The 15,848-nt window shown below is 41.1% G+C and overlaps 2 protein-coding genes across 2 annotated transcripts in view; one reads left to right on the top strand and one right to left on the bottom strand.

Moving 5' to 3' along the window:
• Nucleotides 1–3,949: 3,949 nt before the first annotated feature.
• On the bottom strand, nucleotides 3,950–4,996 carry LOC122795791 (cytochrome c oxidase assembly factor 4 homolog, mitochondrial). The gene has a single exon (XM_044064128.1). It carries the CDS (start codon nucleotides 4,864–4,866, stop codon nucleotides 4,612–4,614), a length of 255 nt encoding a protein of 84 aa, XP_043920063.1. The 5' UTR covers nucleotides 4,867–4,996; the 3' UTR covers nucleotides 3,950–4,611.
• Nucleotides 4,997–5,010: 14 nt separating this feature from the next.
• RFESD (Rieske Fe-S domain containing) overlaps nucleotides 5,011–15,848 on the top strand; it is a 197,397-nt gene continuing 186,559 nt past the window's right edge. The window contains exon 1 of the mRNA XM_044064126.1: nucleotides 5,011–5,092. The gene's annotated coding sequence lies outside the window, so the exon portion shown is untranslated. The remainder of the gene's footprint in view (nucleotides 5,093–15,848) is intronic.

Here is a 15,848-nt window from a genome sequence, read left to right as displayed (position 1 = left end):
CTTCCGGATATTGGCAAAGGCTCTTGCCACCCCCATAGTGCCTTTTTTAGGCAAGGCTCAAATTCTAAACCTACCACCCTAGAACACAAAAAAGGAAAAAAACTAAGGGTAATGCTGCTCAATGCCAGAAGTCTCAATCTCAAGATGCACGCACTCGAGGCCCTTCTCAGTATGGAGAACATTGATGTCTGTGCTGTGACAGAAACCTGGTTCAAGGCTCCAGAGAGCACCCCAGCACTATCAGGTTTCACCTCATATCATGCTTCCGGCCCCAAAATCCGGACAACACCAAGAAAGGAGGGGGGGTGTCCATATTCATAAAGGACACACACACCTCAAGGTTGGTGGCAACGCACGATGCATCGGAGACCATCCAGGTGCAATTAACCATAGGCAAGGCTGCTCTGCAATTTGTAGCATGTTACAGGCCACCCTCTCAAACTCAGGAACCTCACATGGCCTTCCTGAAAACACTGGAGGGGATAAATGTATCTCCAAACACCATCATACTAGGTGATTTCAACTACCCTAATATAGACTGGGAACACTACTCAAGCCCAAACACTCTAGCCCAAAGGTTCCTGGAGTTCATAAACTCAAATGCCATGGAACAACTAGTCACCATCCCCACAAGAGGAGAAAACATACTTGATCTCATCATCACGAACATGGGATCACAATGTTCAACACCGGAAGTATACCCCTCACTGGTGAGATCAGATCATAAACTAATCTCGCTGGAGGTCCTCATCCCGCCCCCACCTGAAATAAAAAGACCACAGTGAAAAACTTCTCAAAAGCCGACTTCACACTTCTAAAAACTAGTGTGGTCTCCTTTAAGGCCCCTGAGCCAGTGGTAAACATTACTCAAACTGCTGAATCACTTACAAATGCCTTCTACCAGCACCTACAGGACTGCATGGATCAGGCAATCCCAAACAAAACTAAGACTCTTTGTACCAAAGGCAAGCGTCCAGTCTGGTGGACCCCAGCCATAAACAAGCTCTACAACAAAAGGAGGAAGCTACTACAAGATAGAGCAAAATCCTTGAAAGGTAAGACACCTTTGATCATTATAAGTAAAAAACTAAGAGCTCTCATAAAATCATCCAAGGCAAATTTTGAGAGAAAAATCGCCAAGGACTCAAAAGACAATCATAAGGCCTTCTTTAGCTATGTTAGAAACCTAGGAAGAAACTCCCAGATATGCTCAGAATTAGTTCAAAATGATGTGAAGATTACTGAACCTACACACATTGCCAACATACTGGCTGACAGGTTCAGTGCAAACTTCTCCTCCCCCTCCCCCCCAAAAGGAGAGATATCAATACCAGAGGATTGTAGCCCCCCAAACATCTCCAACGCCCAAGTGAGAACTGCTCTCTCCAAGGCAAAAAACACAGCATCCATGGGACCGGATGGTGTCCCCAGCTGTGTGCTCCACGAACTCAATGAGGAATTAAACCCGCAGTTAGGACAGCTGTTTAATCTTAGCCTCACCTCAGGATACGTACCCAAGGAGTGGCGCACGGCGACTGTGGTCCCACTTCACAAGGGCGGTGCCTCCACCGACCCTGGAAATTACCGTCCCATTAGCTTGACAAGCCTTATCTGCAAAGCCATGGAGAGGATCATAATGGAACTCATAAATAAAGATACAGGGAACTTGCAGACTTTGGATCCAATCCAGTTTGGCTTTGTCAAAGGCAGATCATGCCTTTTAAACTTGGTTGACTTCTTCGAAACAGTCACCAAGGCCATTGATGAGGGCAAGGCAGTCCATACAGCCTACCTCGACCTGGCAAAGGCTTTCGACACAATACCCCACTCAGGTATCATCGAAAAACTCATCAGCCTGAATGTAAACCCATACATCACAAGATGGGTTGCAAACTGGCTAAGTGACAGAACCCACAGGGTCAGAGTTGCTGGCGCCATGTCAGACTCAAAGCCTGTCACAAGTAGTGTCCCACAGGGCTCAGTCCTGGGACCACTCTTGTTCGGCATCTACTTTTCTGAAGTACAAGCAAACACAAGAGGGTTATGGCTGACAAAGTTTGCAGATGACTGCAAACTGGGCGCCATAGTCGAAAACACATCTGACACAGATATCCTTCAGAAGGGCCTCACAGAAACGGATAACTGGTGCCAGAGCCATGGCCTAAAGTTAAACGCCAAGAAATACATAGTCATACCCTTCGGGAAAAACAAGGTTACCCCTAGCTACCATATAGGTGGCAATCCACTGAGCACAGAAGAAGTCATCAGGGATCTGGGGACCCAGGTTGACAGTAACCTTTCGTTTGACACTCATGTTGCCAAAGTAGTTAGGAAAACCTTCTACATTGCCCACCTGATCATGAAGGGCTTCACATCTAGATCTAGGGAGGTCATCGTCCCCCTGTACTCATCACTCATTAGACCTATGATTGAGTACAATGCCCCATTCGGAATGTATCTGACCCGACACCTGCAGCAGCTGGAAAGGCCCCAAAAGTTCCTCACCAAAAGGATAAAGGGTCTCAAAAATATGTCTTATGCTGCCCGACTGAAAGAACTCCAGCTCTATTCAGTCGCATACCGCTTGCTCAGAGGTGACCTGTGCCTGACATATAAGGCCATGTCAAACCCAGATTTGATGAATATGCTTCACCTCAAAAATCTAGATCCCTCAGAACCACAAGGGCGGGAGACTTAAACCTTGACACGGTTATTAATAGAACGTGCTGGAGGGACAGATTCATCACCCAGAGACTCCCTATGCTGTGGAACAAAATCCCGGTACATGTGAGGCAGAGCACCTCGCTGGCCTTGTTCAAGAGGAATCTTGACCAATGGATGGGAGATCGCAGATATACCCCAGGGATTACTTCAGTGTCACTGCTTGACAGAGGCACAGCAAAATAATAGGCATAGTTTTCTTCAAACTAAAGGGGTGGCAAAAGCCACATAACTATGGGCTAGGCTTATAAATGCCCTTGGGCAGATAGCCTAGTATGAACCTATGAACCTATGAATGGGCTGCCTACCAGGGTTACCACCTGTCCCACTTTGCGAGGGACAGCCCCTCTTTGGGCAGTTGTGTCCTGCAAAAAATTTGAAAAACTGGCAAATGTCCTGAGATTTGGGACAAAATTATTTCCTATATTTTTTTTGTAATAGTTGCATAGCACAGTTATTCTGTATCTGAAACACCGAAATGTTATAAGAAACGGAATAAGCAATTAAAATGCTACAAGAATAAGCTATCATTTAGGCAAAATAGTGAAGTTTTCTCCTTTTTACTGGCCGTGGGTATGTTTCACCCTGCAAAATCTGACGCTTGTGCAGGCCACAATAGTAAGTTGTTCCCCACAAGAGACAGATGCTTTAGCACTAGCAACGGAACCCTTTTGGATGCAGGCAAACTACAAGAATACATAAAAGTTCCTTTTTAAACTGTTTTTGCAAGAACTACAAAATATATCAGCTCGCCTGCCGGTAACAGGTCAAAAACTTATTTCTCTTCCAGAGGCTTAAGTCTCACACACTTCTTATTCCATGATCCCACCCCTGATCCACTACGATTAATTGTCTACACAGACTGTGTGCGGTACAGACAAGGAGTACCTCGCGAAGACCCTCAATCGGATATGTTTTTTTCAACAATTACATTAAATAACTGCGTTTATTTCAAATACAATTGAATGCAGCGTTCGAAATAAATGTGACAGCAGACAGCTGTCAGGGTTACTAGGAGGCGGGCTTTGCTACTGTGTTTTTCAACAATTACATGACATTGCTAGGAGGCGTGTCCGGGGCGGGCTTTGCTACTGCGCATCCTGCGAGGTACTTCACTGGGAGATTACCCTATTCCCATTACATGCAGTAACTAACATGGAAAATGCATAGACGTAACTATTCAAGTCACGATATAGGTCATAAAACAGTCGATTAATACTACACATGGTAAAGTGTTAACGCATGCATTTCTATTTAATGTGTAATCAATGCAAACAGTAACATACACCAAGGCTGTTATTTTTTTTTAATGTGCTTCCCTTACTGGCAAAAACACAAATGACCGCTGAAGGTAAAACAACCACGCACATCCCCAACTAGAAAACTCTCAATCCAACAAGGAATTAGTAACCATCAGCGGTGTCAACTACATACATTACAAAAACATACTATTTCCCCAAAAGTTAACTTTATACCAGATTTTCAAGTGATCAAAAGCATTTTCCCTTTTCAATGACATTTATGAAGCATTGTGGTATCACCCACAGATCGCGGTTTAGTAGTACAATTATATGCATCTACTGCTGCAGACGATGCTAAGGCCTCATTACATGACATGGTAAAGACGCCATATGTACAGCACTGAATAAAACAAGGAATGTGAATTCCATTGGCACACTAAACCCTTTCACCTCGGGGTTAAGTAGCAAAACATCTGCACAACACGGCCGCGTCCTCTGATCAAGGTCACATTGACTTTATACAAATAACAAAACTACTCTGAAGGCACCAATTTGATCATGGACGCCGAATAAAATCCTTAGGCACTTCTATCTTTTATAATAACTTCAGAAAGTTGTAAAACTTCAGTTTTAGACACATCATTGCATATTACGTCTTAGTCTGTTGCATTTTTGTTTTTAACTCTTCAACACGTTTCTTCTGGTGGTCTGACATACAGTTCCGGAAAGCTTGTACGTGCTGCTGGCATTTCCTCCAGTCCTGGTGCTCTGCCATGCATTCCTGCACCGCATAATGTAAGGACGCACAGCCCGTCCGTGAGATCATCTGGTCTACAGGGTCATCCTCATCATCCTCGGTAGGTTTTCGACTGCGGTTATGGGGTTGGGGAGATGGAAACGACATGTTTACTCAAAAATAAACGCAACAAAACAATTACCGTTAGCAACGTCTGTGACACTGTAGAAGTGTAACTACTAAAGACTCCACATTTGCTTTCCCTTTAGCAACAGGAAATACTGCAGGCGCAGCAGTGCAGCGGAAAGCAAGCGCGAAGCACTTCCGTCCGCAAAACAACTGAACCCAAATTACTCCTTGGAGTGACGCGCGTGTGGCAAGAGCTGTGGAAGACGTAAGTTTCATGCATTTTCATGATTCTTAGATTAGTTTAACGTGTCAGTAAATGGGTATGTAGTAATACCCCATCCTTGATTTGACTTATTATTTTTAATTTATGCATTTGGGGGTCATGCATGTTGCTGCTACTCATGTTGTAACTCACCCCTTCACTGTTACTCCTAGAAAGTATACACATTATTAGGCTGTCTAGTCTTAATGTTATTCCCACTTTTTTCTAGAGGTAGAGGTAGGCTAGGTTTTTTTCAACGATGTTATTTTTATTTGTGCCTTCACATATGCTGTAAAATCTCGATTCAAGTCGTTAATATACTTACTAAAAATTAAGAAGACATTGTGATACACTCTACATTCCCAATACGATTCTCCCGAGTCTGTGTTTTGTTCAGCCTGTCAGATCCGCAGTAAACTCTTACAGTATAGGGTTGCCATATTGTCCAGTGCCTAAAGCCGGCAGTGTTTTTACAGACATGAGATTTAGGGTTACCACCTGTCCCTCTTTGGACAGTTGTGTCCTGCAAGAAAAACTAAAAAATGACAATTGTCCTGAGATTTTTGAGACAAAAATAATTCATAACTTTTATTTATTAGTTGCATAAAATAGTTATTTTGTATCTGAAACACCTAAATGTTACATGAAGTAGCATAAGCAACTCGAATACTACAAGAATAAGCAAAAAATAAAGTTCTGTCCTCTATACTAGCTGTGAGTATGTTTTGTCCTGCAAAATCTCCTCTATTTACAGAAAATGTCCCACTTTGGATATTTGAAAAGGTGGCAACCCTGGTGAGATTATGCAGGCAAATAAACATACTCACGAGCAGTACAAAGGACAGCACTTCACTTTTTGTCAAAATAAAAGCTTACTCTTGTACCGTTTGAGTACTTATGATGTTTCGTATAACATGTAGGTGTTTCAGATACAAAATAATTGTTTATGCAACTCTTAAAGAAAACTTAGGAAACGTGTTCATTCTAAAGTCTCAGGACATTTGCCATTTTAGTTATTTATGCAGGAGGGACACAACTGTCCAAACATTGTTCTGAACAAAGATGGAAAGGTGGTAACCCGATTTCAAATAGGAAACAATAATAATAATAGAACCTAATAAGGTAAGGATGATGGTTTTTGAATACATTTTGTTTACTTTCAGGTTCGTTTTTCTTAATTGTGAATGATTTATTTTAATTTTGTTTGGCGATGTCAGTAGAGAAATGACAAAGACAAGCTCACAGATAACAGAATCTTGGTGGTATAAACACACTTGCCTCACGATAATAATGTGCACATGTGTTTGTATACATAAGTAATAAGACAGTAATGTGACAACGAAAATATAGGAATGTGTGGCAACCTTAACTGAACAGGAGATGAAGACGTTCAGTGGCAAGTAATACTGTACTTCATCATTCAGTTAATGGTAGCAAAGCAAAACTAAGAGTAGTAGCGACGTGTATTACTAGTGACTTCTTGTTGTTGTGTCTTTCGGCTTTTCCCGGTTAGGGGTCGCCACAGCGGAACTCCGGACCGCTAATGATGGGCAGTAGATTTTTACGTGACGAGTTGCCAGCCTTGACGCACAACCTTCAACGAAGGTACGCCCATTCACGCATGTCTCCACACAGAAGACACTTTAGCTGAAAATCGAACAGGACAACGTCTTACTGTATGGCGAGAACGCTACCGCAGTTATACTAGTGACTATAGTTGTTAAATTACAATGACTAGACTTTAGCACATGGCTGTGTAACACGTACCAGTGTCACTTGATGGCGGAATGGATGCCCGGAAATTCATTTCGGAGGCGAGTATTTCTGTTTTGAGAACACGTAGTAGTAAAGAGCACAATATTTCATAACATATGGAAAATGTAAATACTTCATCTGAATTAAAAATACACGAAACCTTGTTATCGTAAAGGAAAGTGTCGGTAGTGAAGTCTATCGCTAGTACTAGCAAATTTAAACACTGTGACATACCTTAACTTTTGGCAAAATCTACAGTGATTGTTAAGATGAGGACTCGGTAAACTTCAACATAAATATTTCCTTGTATTACAAAGGTTTATAACTGCTAACTGGCGATTTGTTCAGCGAGTTTGGCAGTACATCAAATACTTAAATGCTTAAGACTCTGAAACGTAAGACTATGACCGATGTCATGTAACTGGTGCTCTGAGGAAGTACTTGGCGGGAAGATGTACTGTCTGAAGTCCGGCACATGTGCACAACTCGAAGGGGATTTTATTTATTTATTTACATTTGTTTACCGGGAAAGTCCGACTGGTACAGTGCTCATTTTCAGCGGCGGCCGGGGAAGGAAGGCTGCAGAGGCAATTAACAAAATGACATAGTTAACTACAGAATTTCATACATTATAGTCAATTACTAATTTCATATATTAAACTGAGTGAAGTATGACATGTTTTATTTATATATATATATATATGATGTAAACAAAGGCTGAATTTTACTACAGTATTAGATAGAGTAGTATGAACTGTACAGCAGATTTACATTACTTTAGTGAGCAATTCCAGTTGAACAGGGAACAGAGGTGAGAGGAGTGAAAAGCTAGGGAGAGACTGATATGATTAAGAGTGGGAAGTTAAGGTAAAGGTATGTATGGTAGCTAGTATGTAAAGGGAAATTGGAGGGTTAACGTATTAGTTGGAGAAGGAGATATAGTGATCGTTGAGAGGAAAATAGTGTATATATAGGTATGACTGGTAAGGGGGAGGAATTGAGTGGATATTTTAGATGCAGAGGATGTGGTATGGGTAAAAAGGAAAAAGTGAGTCTTTAAGTTTAGTTACATACGATGGTGTAGTTGTAGAAAAGTGGTTTGGTTAGGAACTGGTTATAGGAATAAGATTTAGTCAGGACTAGTGCCTGGGCTAAGTGTGCGGAAAGCGTATAAAATGGTAAACGTCCATGTTGTTTCAGACAAAAATATACACTGCGCTAAATAGTTGCACAACAAATTATTTTGCATCTCAGACACCTTATTATTATATGAAGTCTGTAACGTCTGCAAGAATGAGCTCTTATTTTTGGTAAAAAAAATGTGATTCCCTGTCCTTTGTGTTGATTGTGGTTACCATACCTCTCAACTGTCCCTGATTTTGCCTCAAATTTTAGCTCTGTCCCTCTTAATCCCTCCTAAAACTAGTGACTTTTGGGGGAAAGGTGGTGAATTACAGTTAATGAATAATGACATTAATTAAGAGTTATAGACTTCTTTTACTTCAGAAAATGTGTATTAATTCATATGCTCTGATTCTGTCAATGTTTCAAGTTAATAGCACTAATATTTTAAGTGTCCCTGATTTTTTTCTTGAATTGTCCCTGATTCTGTTGAAATTTGTCCCCGATTGGTTGAGAGGTTTGGGTGTGCCCCGCAAAGTATCTGGCTTCTATAAAAATATTCCATTTTGGGTGTTTGAAAAGGTGGCAACTGTACCGATACCATGAAAACCAAAATGCGTGATGAACAGCCTGTTCAGAACAGGCAAACATGGAAAGCATATTGAAGTCAGGAGCTTTCGTTCAGCACTTGGTCGAAGGAGAGGAGGAACCCGAGTTCTACTTCTCAGTTGGTGAAACATAGAAAAGTACCGCGCGCACCGGCGGTAGTGAAGACCGCCAGTTCACTTAGGCGCGCAATTGGAACGTGAGAAAAAAACACGAGCGTCCGACAAAAACTTCATGGGGAGAGCGCGTTAATGTACCCTACATGGTCAGGCGCCGCTGAAGTAGGCGTGGCCTGTGTGATTGAGGCGCCAAATGGTCCTGATGTTATATGTAAATAATGCATGCATTGATGTTGATCGACACGTGTGGAAATTACCCCAACAAATGTGATTTCTGAGACTGTCAGCCTCCAGAGTTTGTTCTGAGCTCAAGTTTCCTGTTTTACTGTATGATAAAAATCTGGAATCGCAGGCTTTCTGCTGAGTTTCACCACATAGCAGACCGCAGAAGCTATGTACCGTTGGTGACTGTAGGAAAGAAAACATTTTTCCTTGAGTAAGAAATAATTTGTGCAGTTATCGCTGAAATGTGCGATCTGCAGCCGTCGTGTTAGTGTGTGTTTGTTGGCATTGTTGAGGAATGTGTCCTATATTATTCATGTGGATCATGTTCTTAAAAACAGGTTGCCTCCTTTTCAAATGCCCAAAGTGAGACATTTTTTATAGAAACATGAGATTTTGCAAGACAAGTCATACCCACGGCTAGTGCAAAGGACATAACTTCAAATTTTTGCAAAATAAAAGCTTATTCTTGTAGCATTTCAGTTGTTTATGCTGGTTCATATAACATTTAGGTGTTCCAGGTAACAACTGTTTTATGTAACTATTAAAAAAAGCTGGGAAATAATTTTGTCATACAATCTCAGGACAATTGCCATTATTTATTTATTTTTACAGGACACAGCTGCGCAAAGAGGGACTGTCTCTTCCAAAGAGGGACACATGGTAACCCTAAAAACAGTACCTGTAAAAAAGCACCATGCACTGAAAATTAGGGGGCTACCTATAATAATCTTATTTTGACTCTTTGAAGTGCAGTACCGTGGAGTACTTCCATTACTTATTACAAGTTTAACCAGAAATGACAGAGGAGCAAACCTTTATACTGACCATATTTTCGCAAAATGTCTTGATTTTTTTTGCCTCATGTTTTTGGTCTTCTCTCATAAAAATTGTGTTTTTCTGGCAAATCGGTCAAGATTGAATTCACTAAATAACGATTGGCATTTGAGTTTAAGACTTCATATCCTTCATAAAATATTCGCAAACAGAAGACCTTTAATTCTAGCAACTTTCTCAGTTTATGAGAGAAATATTTAAATGTATCCTTATTTTGGGACCTTTGACTAGAAGAGCACTATTCAGTTCACTGAAGTAGATGATTTGTACTGAGAGTAAGAATTGCTACCGAAAAGAAATGGCATTTTGGTACTCCGAATATTTGCATATAGACTAAGTGCACTGCTAATTGAACTTGCATCTTTAGTGGCAAGTGACAACTTCTCAAAAATGCATTCAAATGATGGCAGAACAGGGGGAACAGAACAAGAACAAACAATGTATCTCTAAGTGGAGCACGGGCTATTATAAGCACTTTCGACATTTTTAAATTTAACTTTAGAATAGGTAATGTATGTAGGTGCAGCTGTCTATTTGGTCAATTGCCTTTGCATGGAGGGGGAAAGTATATGTAGTTTTGCGCATATGCTGTGAGTTAATTTTTTAAAGTGTTTATAGTGTTCTTTTTTGTTCATCTTCAGTGTTTTGTTGAAGTAAAAAGTCTGGAAGATGTAATGCGGTTTCAAACATAGATGAGCAGCAACTGCATACAGCAGTTTACCCAACACTGTGTGCTGTACATTGCAAGCTGGAAGCATATTAAGAATTGTCCTAACGTCGTTCGATGTTTTTTCCCTGAATCTAAATGCAAAATATATGATGAGTATTTACGAGGCCCGTGCGGACACCTTTATGAATATTTATTACTTACAGGTCGCTGGGTGTTGGATAGTAGGGTTTTTGGGCGGGTCTTACTGCGCGTCCGTGAGGGGTACTAGGATACAAAGGGAGTTATGTTTTTGTAACTGAGAACCGAACTGCAGAGCAACACTTTAAACGTTAGCTAGTTACAGCATATTCAAATAGTTACATTTTTATATGCCGTGTGAAGTGTCTAAATCAAAGCGCAGAGTTTTTCTGACACCCCAAACAAATGATGCCCTGACTTTCTCCTAATATGTGACAGCTAAGGTTTGTAACAAACCTTAAAACTGTCAAGGCAGTAAAGGTAGTGCAGGACTGTATTTTAATAACCCGAAGAAATAAATTGCTTTGACTGAGAAGCAGTACAAAAACGGACTCGTCTACCAGTGGCTTGAGTTAATTCCCAAATTCTGGAAATAATTTGTCAAGTCCTGCGTGTTGTTGGGGAATGCTTTATATAATAAAACCATGGTGACGATAGGGTGCTAGCATGCATTCATGATGTGACAGTGGGGACGAAAAACAAACATTTTTTTGGTTTCCAACGCGTACGATTTCATCAGTTACAACACCATATAGTTGATAAATGAACAGAATAAAGATTCCCGCTGTGGTGTATCCGCGCGATTATTACGTGTGTGTTTAAGAATGCTACTGATTGCCGACTGCAAAAACATCCATATTAAAAAAATCGAAATCTACATGTCAAAAAACAGTAAAATCGAAAAATAAATAATAAAAATGGAAAGGACACACGCAATACATAACACACGTGCATATTCACCATACAAACTAGTATCTAATTTAATCGTAACTGTAACTCTAAATCCCAAACTTAAGACACACACACACCACACAAAGCTAAACCTACCCCCATACCCCAAACTCTCAACGAATCTGTTATAAATTTCAACAGAATCAGTCAAAGACAGGGACACTTTTAAAATATTAGTTCTGTTAGTTTGAGACATTGACATAAAAAAAAGAATGTGAATTAATATAAAGTTTTGAAACAAAAGAAGTCTATAACTCTAATCATTGTCATTATTAAGTGTAATTCACACAGCCAACATTTGTCCAAGTTACCAGTTTTATAAGGGATTAAGGACAGAGGTAAAATCTGAATCACAATCAAGGGTATCCCTGAAAATCGGGGACAGTTGAGAGGTATGTGTAACATTAGCCCATAAAACACAATTTATCTACACACACACACACACACACACACACACACACACACACACACATATTTATTTATTGACATTTGTTAACCGGGTTGGTCCAACTGGGCTTGAGGCCCATTTTCAGTGGAGACCCAAGGAGAAAAGCTCCAACAAAGAAAAATAGTTACACGAAAAACATAACACAGTTAAAAAAAAGTTTTAAGCACATACATATATGAAAGATAGTACAACGGTCAAAATAACAAATCTGTTAATACAGCATGAGTTAAAACAAAACAGAGAGGTTATATGATAAAACAAAAACACAATATCCACATATCCAAGAATCTCCATATTTGTATGTTCCCCTATCTAAACATTTGACTGAAAGTGCAGCCACTGGACTTTGCTGACAAAGTAAATGTTCAACAAAGTTCAAGGAAACCACACATGTATATTAACAACTGACATGGTGATTGAAGATGGGTCAACCCCCCCCATCAGGGCAGTCACAGTAAAGCAAAACATGAGTAACTGGAGGGTAGTTGCATAAGACAGTTACTGACTTTGTGCCAGTTGCCAAAAAGCACTTGTGTAGTTAGTGAAAGATGACAGTAATGTTGATAGTGTAGTCTCTGCACATTATGTTAAAAGTATAGGGTGACTCCTTTCAACAGGACTTCATGATGCCCCCCATCCACTGTGCCACCATGCCGCATCTCCAAATGCTTCCATCTGATTTCTCCACTCCTGGCATCCCCACACTATCCATGTTACTTTTTTCTTCTTCCTTTTCTCACATTTTGTTTTACTCTTCAAATTTTCCTGCATCCTCTCAACATAACCTAGCTGGCCAAGACTGCACTGTAATAACTGTGGGGGAAATAATCCTATTAAATGCGAGGTTGAAGGGCACTATATTCCTAGAAGCTATGAGATTGTGTATGTTTTGAAATGCATTTTTAGAGCTTTTTTTGCAATCTTTTGATCCAGTGATGGCCTGAAAAAAGTCTTTTTTTCTTTCAAGGAAAAAATGTGTTCTCTATGGCTTGTTGTTCATATCAGCAGTTCACAATAAACTAAAAACAAATGCTTGCAGAGATACATACATCTTATCTGGGAATCGCGCCTGCTTGTCTTCCTCCTAAAAATTACATTCTGTGTATCTCTGTGGTGAAAGATTGTAATAACAGTGAAGGTACAGATGGCCACAGTTATATATATATTCAAGTGTCTTATGTTACACACACACACACATGGCATGCCTCCTCACCTCTTCTCCCAAAAGACAAGCATCTTCTGTTACTCATCTGATGACAGACTGGGATGATACAAAAAGCAAACAGAACACAGTGTAACCTTCCATCTGTATTGTATGCATCACATATCTCCATTAATCTCAGCAATACCTTCAAGTCCAAACTTGATGCATGCTATAGTAAAATAGCAAGATTTGCCACATATTTGTCTCCTAAAATCTACCACTGCACAGCCCTAAAGGACCTAAATTTGCTAGAACTCTAAAATCAGCTAACCTACTTTCAGCTCACTACTGCCCACAAACTTATCTGCAAGCCAGATAGTTGCTCCTCTCTGAAAAGCATACTACTACCATACAGCAACTGCAGAACACTATGCACAAATAGCAAATCTTTCCTAGCTGTAAGTAACTAAAAAAAAACTCCATCAGAAACTCAGTATTCTCACTGTGTCTCAAAACTGTGGGACACCATCTCGTCAGAGGTTAAGCTTGCAAAAGAAAAAATGCTTTAAAGGTCTGCTTTAAAGGTTCTGGTTTAAGCACTTGGGCTTCAGACCAGTTATTTTACATTAAGAAGGTTCGTGGTCTGCACTCTTGTGGGAGAAGAGGCTGGACTCTGCCCTTCTGCGCTGGGAATTTCTGGTTAAAGGTTTATAGTGCCTGAATATTTGAACTGTATCTTACTGAAATTGGTACACCTTATTTGCTGTAGCATAGACTAGATCCAGACCTGCTGAATCTAGCTTTGTTTATATGCTTGTTGTTTGTTTACTTGTTATTTCCCTGGAACGCTAATTCCACCTAATACGCGGCATCTCAGCGCTTCTGTGGATCACTAGTGATATCTGCATTGCTTACTGTACTTATTTCCTTGTTTCACTTGAAAGAAAGTTACTGTTTGTCGTTTTTGCATTTAAGTTACCTGTAGCACATTGCACTTAAGTTACCTGGCACTTGCTCACTAAAGCAATTATATAAGTCAGCACTAAATATTAAAAGCACTACACCCTCACTCCCCACTGGCCCTGGTTTTCAATTATTAAGGAATTCCCAATATTATTCTAGCATGTCCAAAGGTGAGTTGTCAATCTTCTCTCCGGTCCAGCTGGTGAATCTGGGAATCTTGAGGCAATGTTACAACTGCCTCATGTACACAGACAACCCTCTCCTCCTCCCAACAAATTCCAACACATGTGAGAGATGCAACCATATAGCCAAACTGGAGGCTAAAGTACTGGCATAACCAGTCAGGAGTAGAAGGAAACCACACTCACTACAATTCCAGTCTCACATAGACCTACCACAACAGCAAACCAAACACATAATCACACAAAAACATACTCGGAGGCTCTAAATAAAGATCAGCCGAAGCAGCAGAGACCTCCAAATCAGACACCCAAGCAGCCACTACCCCAAAGCAAAACACGGGCAACACATATCTCACAAAGCCAGTGTGCCGAACAGTCACAGCCCTTAAGACTAAACAACACACCTGATACACTTGTAATAGGTGACTCTATCGTTAGGCACACTGACGTCCCGCTCACCAGGCTGAACAAGGAGAGGGTCACGGTGAGCAGCCTGTCGGGCGCTAGTATACGCCACATAACACAAGCACTCAGGTCACTCCAAGGCAAGTACAAATATGACTCCGTCATTGTCCATGCTGGTGTGAATGACCTGAGACGTACCTCCCTGGACTACATGAAAAGAGACATAAAGGAGCTCTCTGAGCATGTAGCCCAGGCCGGTATGACCCTGACCCTGACCTTGAGTAGCATCTTACCCTCACCAAGAATGATGCCACAATATGAAGACAAGATGATCAATTTCAACAATTGGCTTAAGTACTGGTGTCATTCAAAGGGGATCCAATGCCTGTCAGCTTGGGATGATATGCTCGACAAGCCACAGTGCTTCGCTAGGGACGGCTTGCACCTGTCACCCCTGGGCTTTCGGATATTGGCAAAGGCTCTTGCTACCCCCATTGTGCCTTTTTTAGGCAAGGCTCAAAAGACAAACCCACCTCCATAGGTATCACAAGGGATAAGAAACTAAGAGTAATGCTACTCAACGCCAGAAGTCTAAACCTCAAGATGCATGCACTCTAAACTCTCCTTAGCATGGAGAACATCGATATCTGTGCAGTAACAGAAACCTGGTTCAGGGCTCCCGAGAGCACCCCAGCACTACCAGGTTATACCTCATACCATGCTTTTCGGCCCCAAAACTTGGACCGAACCACAAAAGGAGGGGGAGTATCGATATTCATCAAAGTTACCCACACCTCCAGGTTGGTGGCAAAGCACGAAGCATCAGAGACTATCCATGTGCAACTAACAGTGGGTAAAACTGCCTTCCAGTTTATAGCCTGTTACAGACCACCCTCCCAAACCCAGGAACTCCACTCGGCCTTCCTGAGAACACTGGAAAATATGAAGGTCTCTCCAAACACCATTATATTGGGCGACTTCAACTACCCAAACATAGACTGGGAGCATTACTCTAGCTCCAACACCCTAGCCCAAAGGTTCCTAGAATTTATAAGCTCAAATGCTATGGAACAACTTGTTGCCACTCCCACAAGAGGGGAAAACATACTGGACCTGATCATCACCAACATGGGGACTCTATGCTCCAGACCTGAAGTGTATCCCTCACTGGTAAGATCAGACCATAAACTAATCTCACTGGATATTCACATCCCGACCCCACCCCCCGCCCAGAAAACCACAGTGAAAAACTTCTCTAAAGCAAATTTCACACTCCTCAAAACTGAGGTGGAATCCTTCAAAGCCCCCGGGCCTGTG

The sequence above is a fragment of the Protopterus annectens genome, chromosome 2.part2 (assembly GCF_019279795.1).
Source record: "Protopterus annectens isolate FY-2018-M chromosome 2.part2, PAN1.0, whole genome shotgun sequence".
In the NCBI taxonomy this organism is placed as follows: Eukaryota; Metazoa; Chordata; order Ceratodontiformes; family Protopteridae; genus Protopterus; species Protopterus annectens.
Note: the sequence above shows the minus strand (reverse complement) of the source record. Positions and strands in the feature narration are given on the sequence as shown.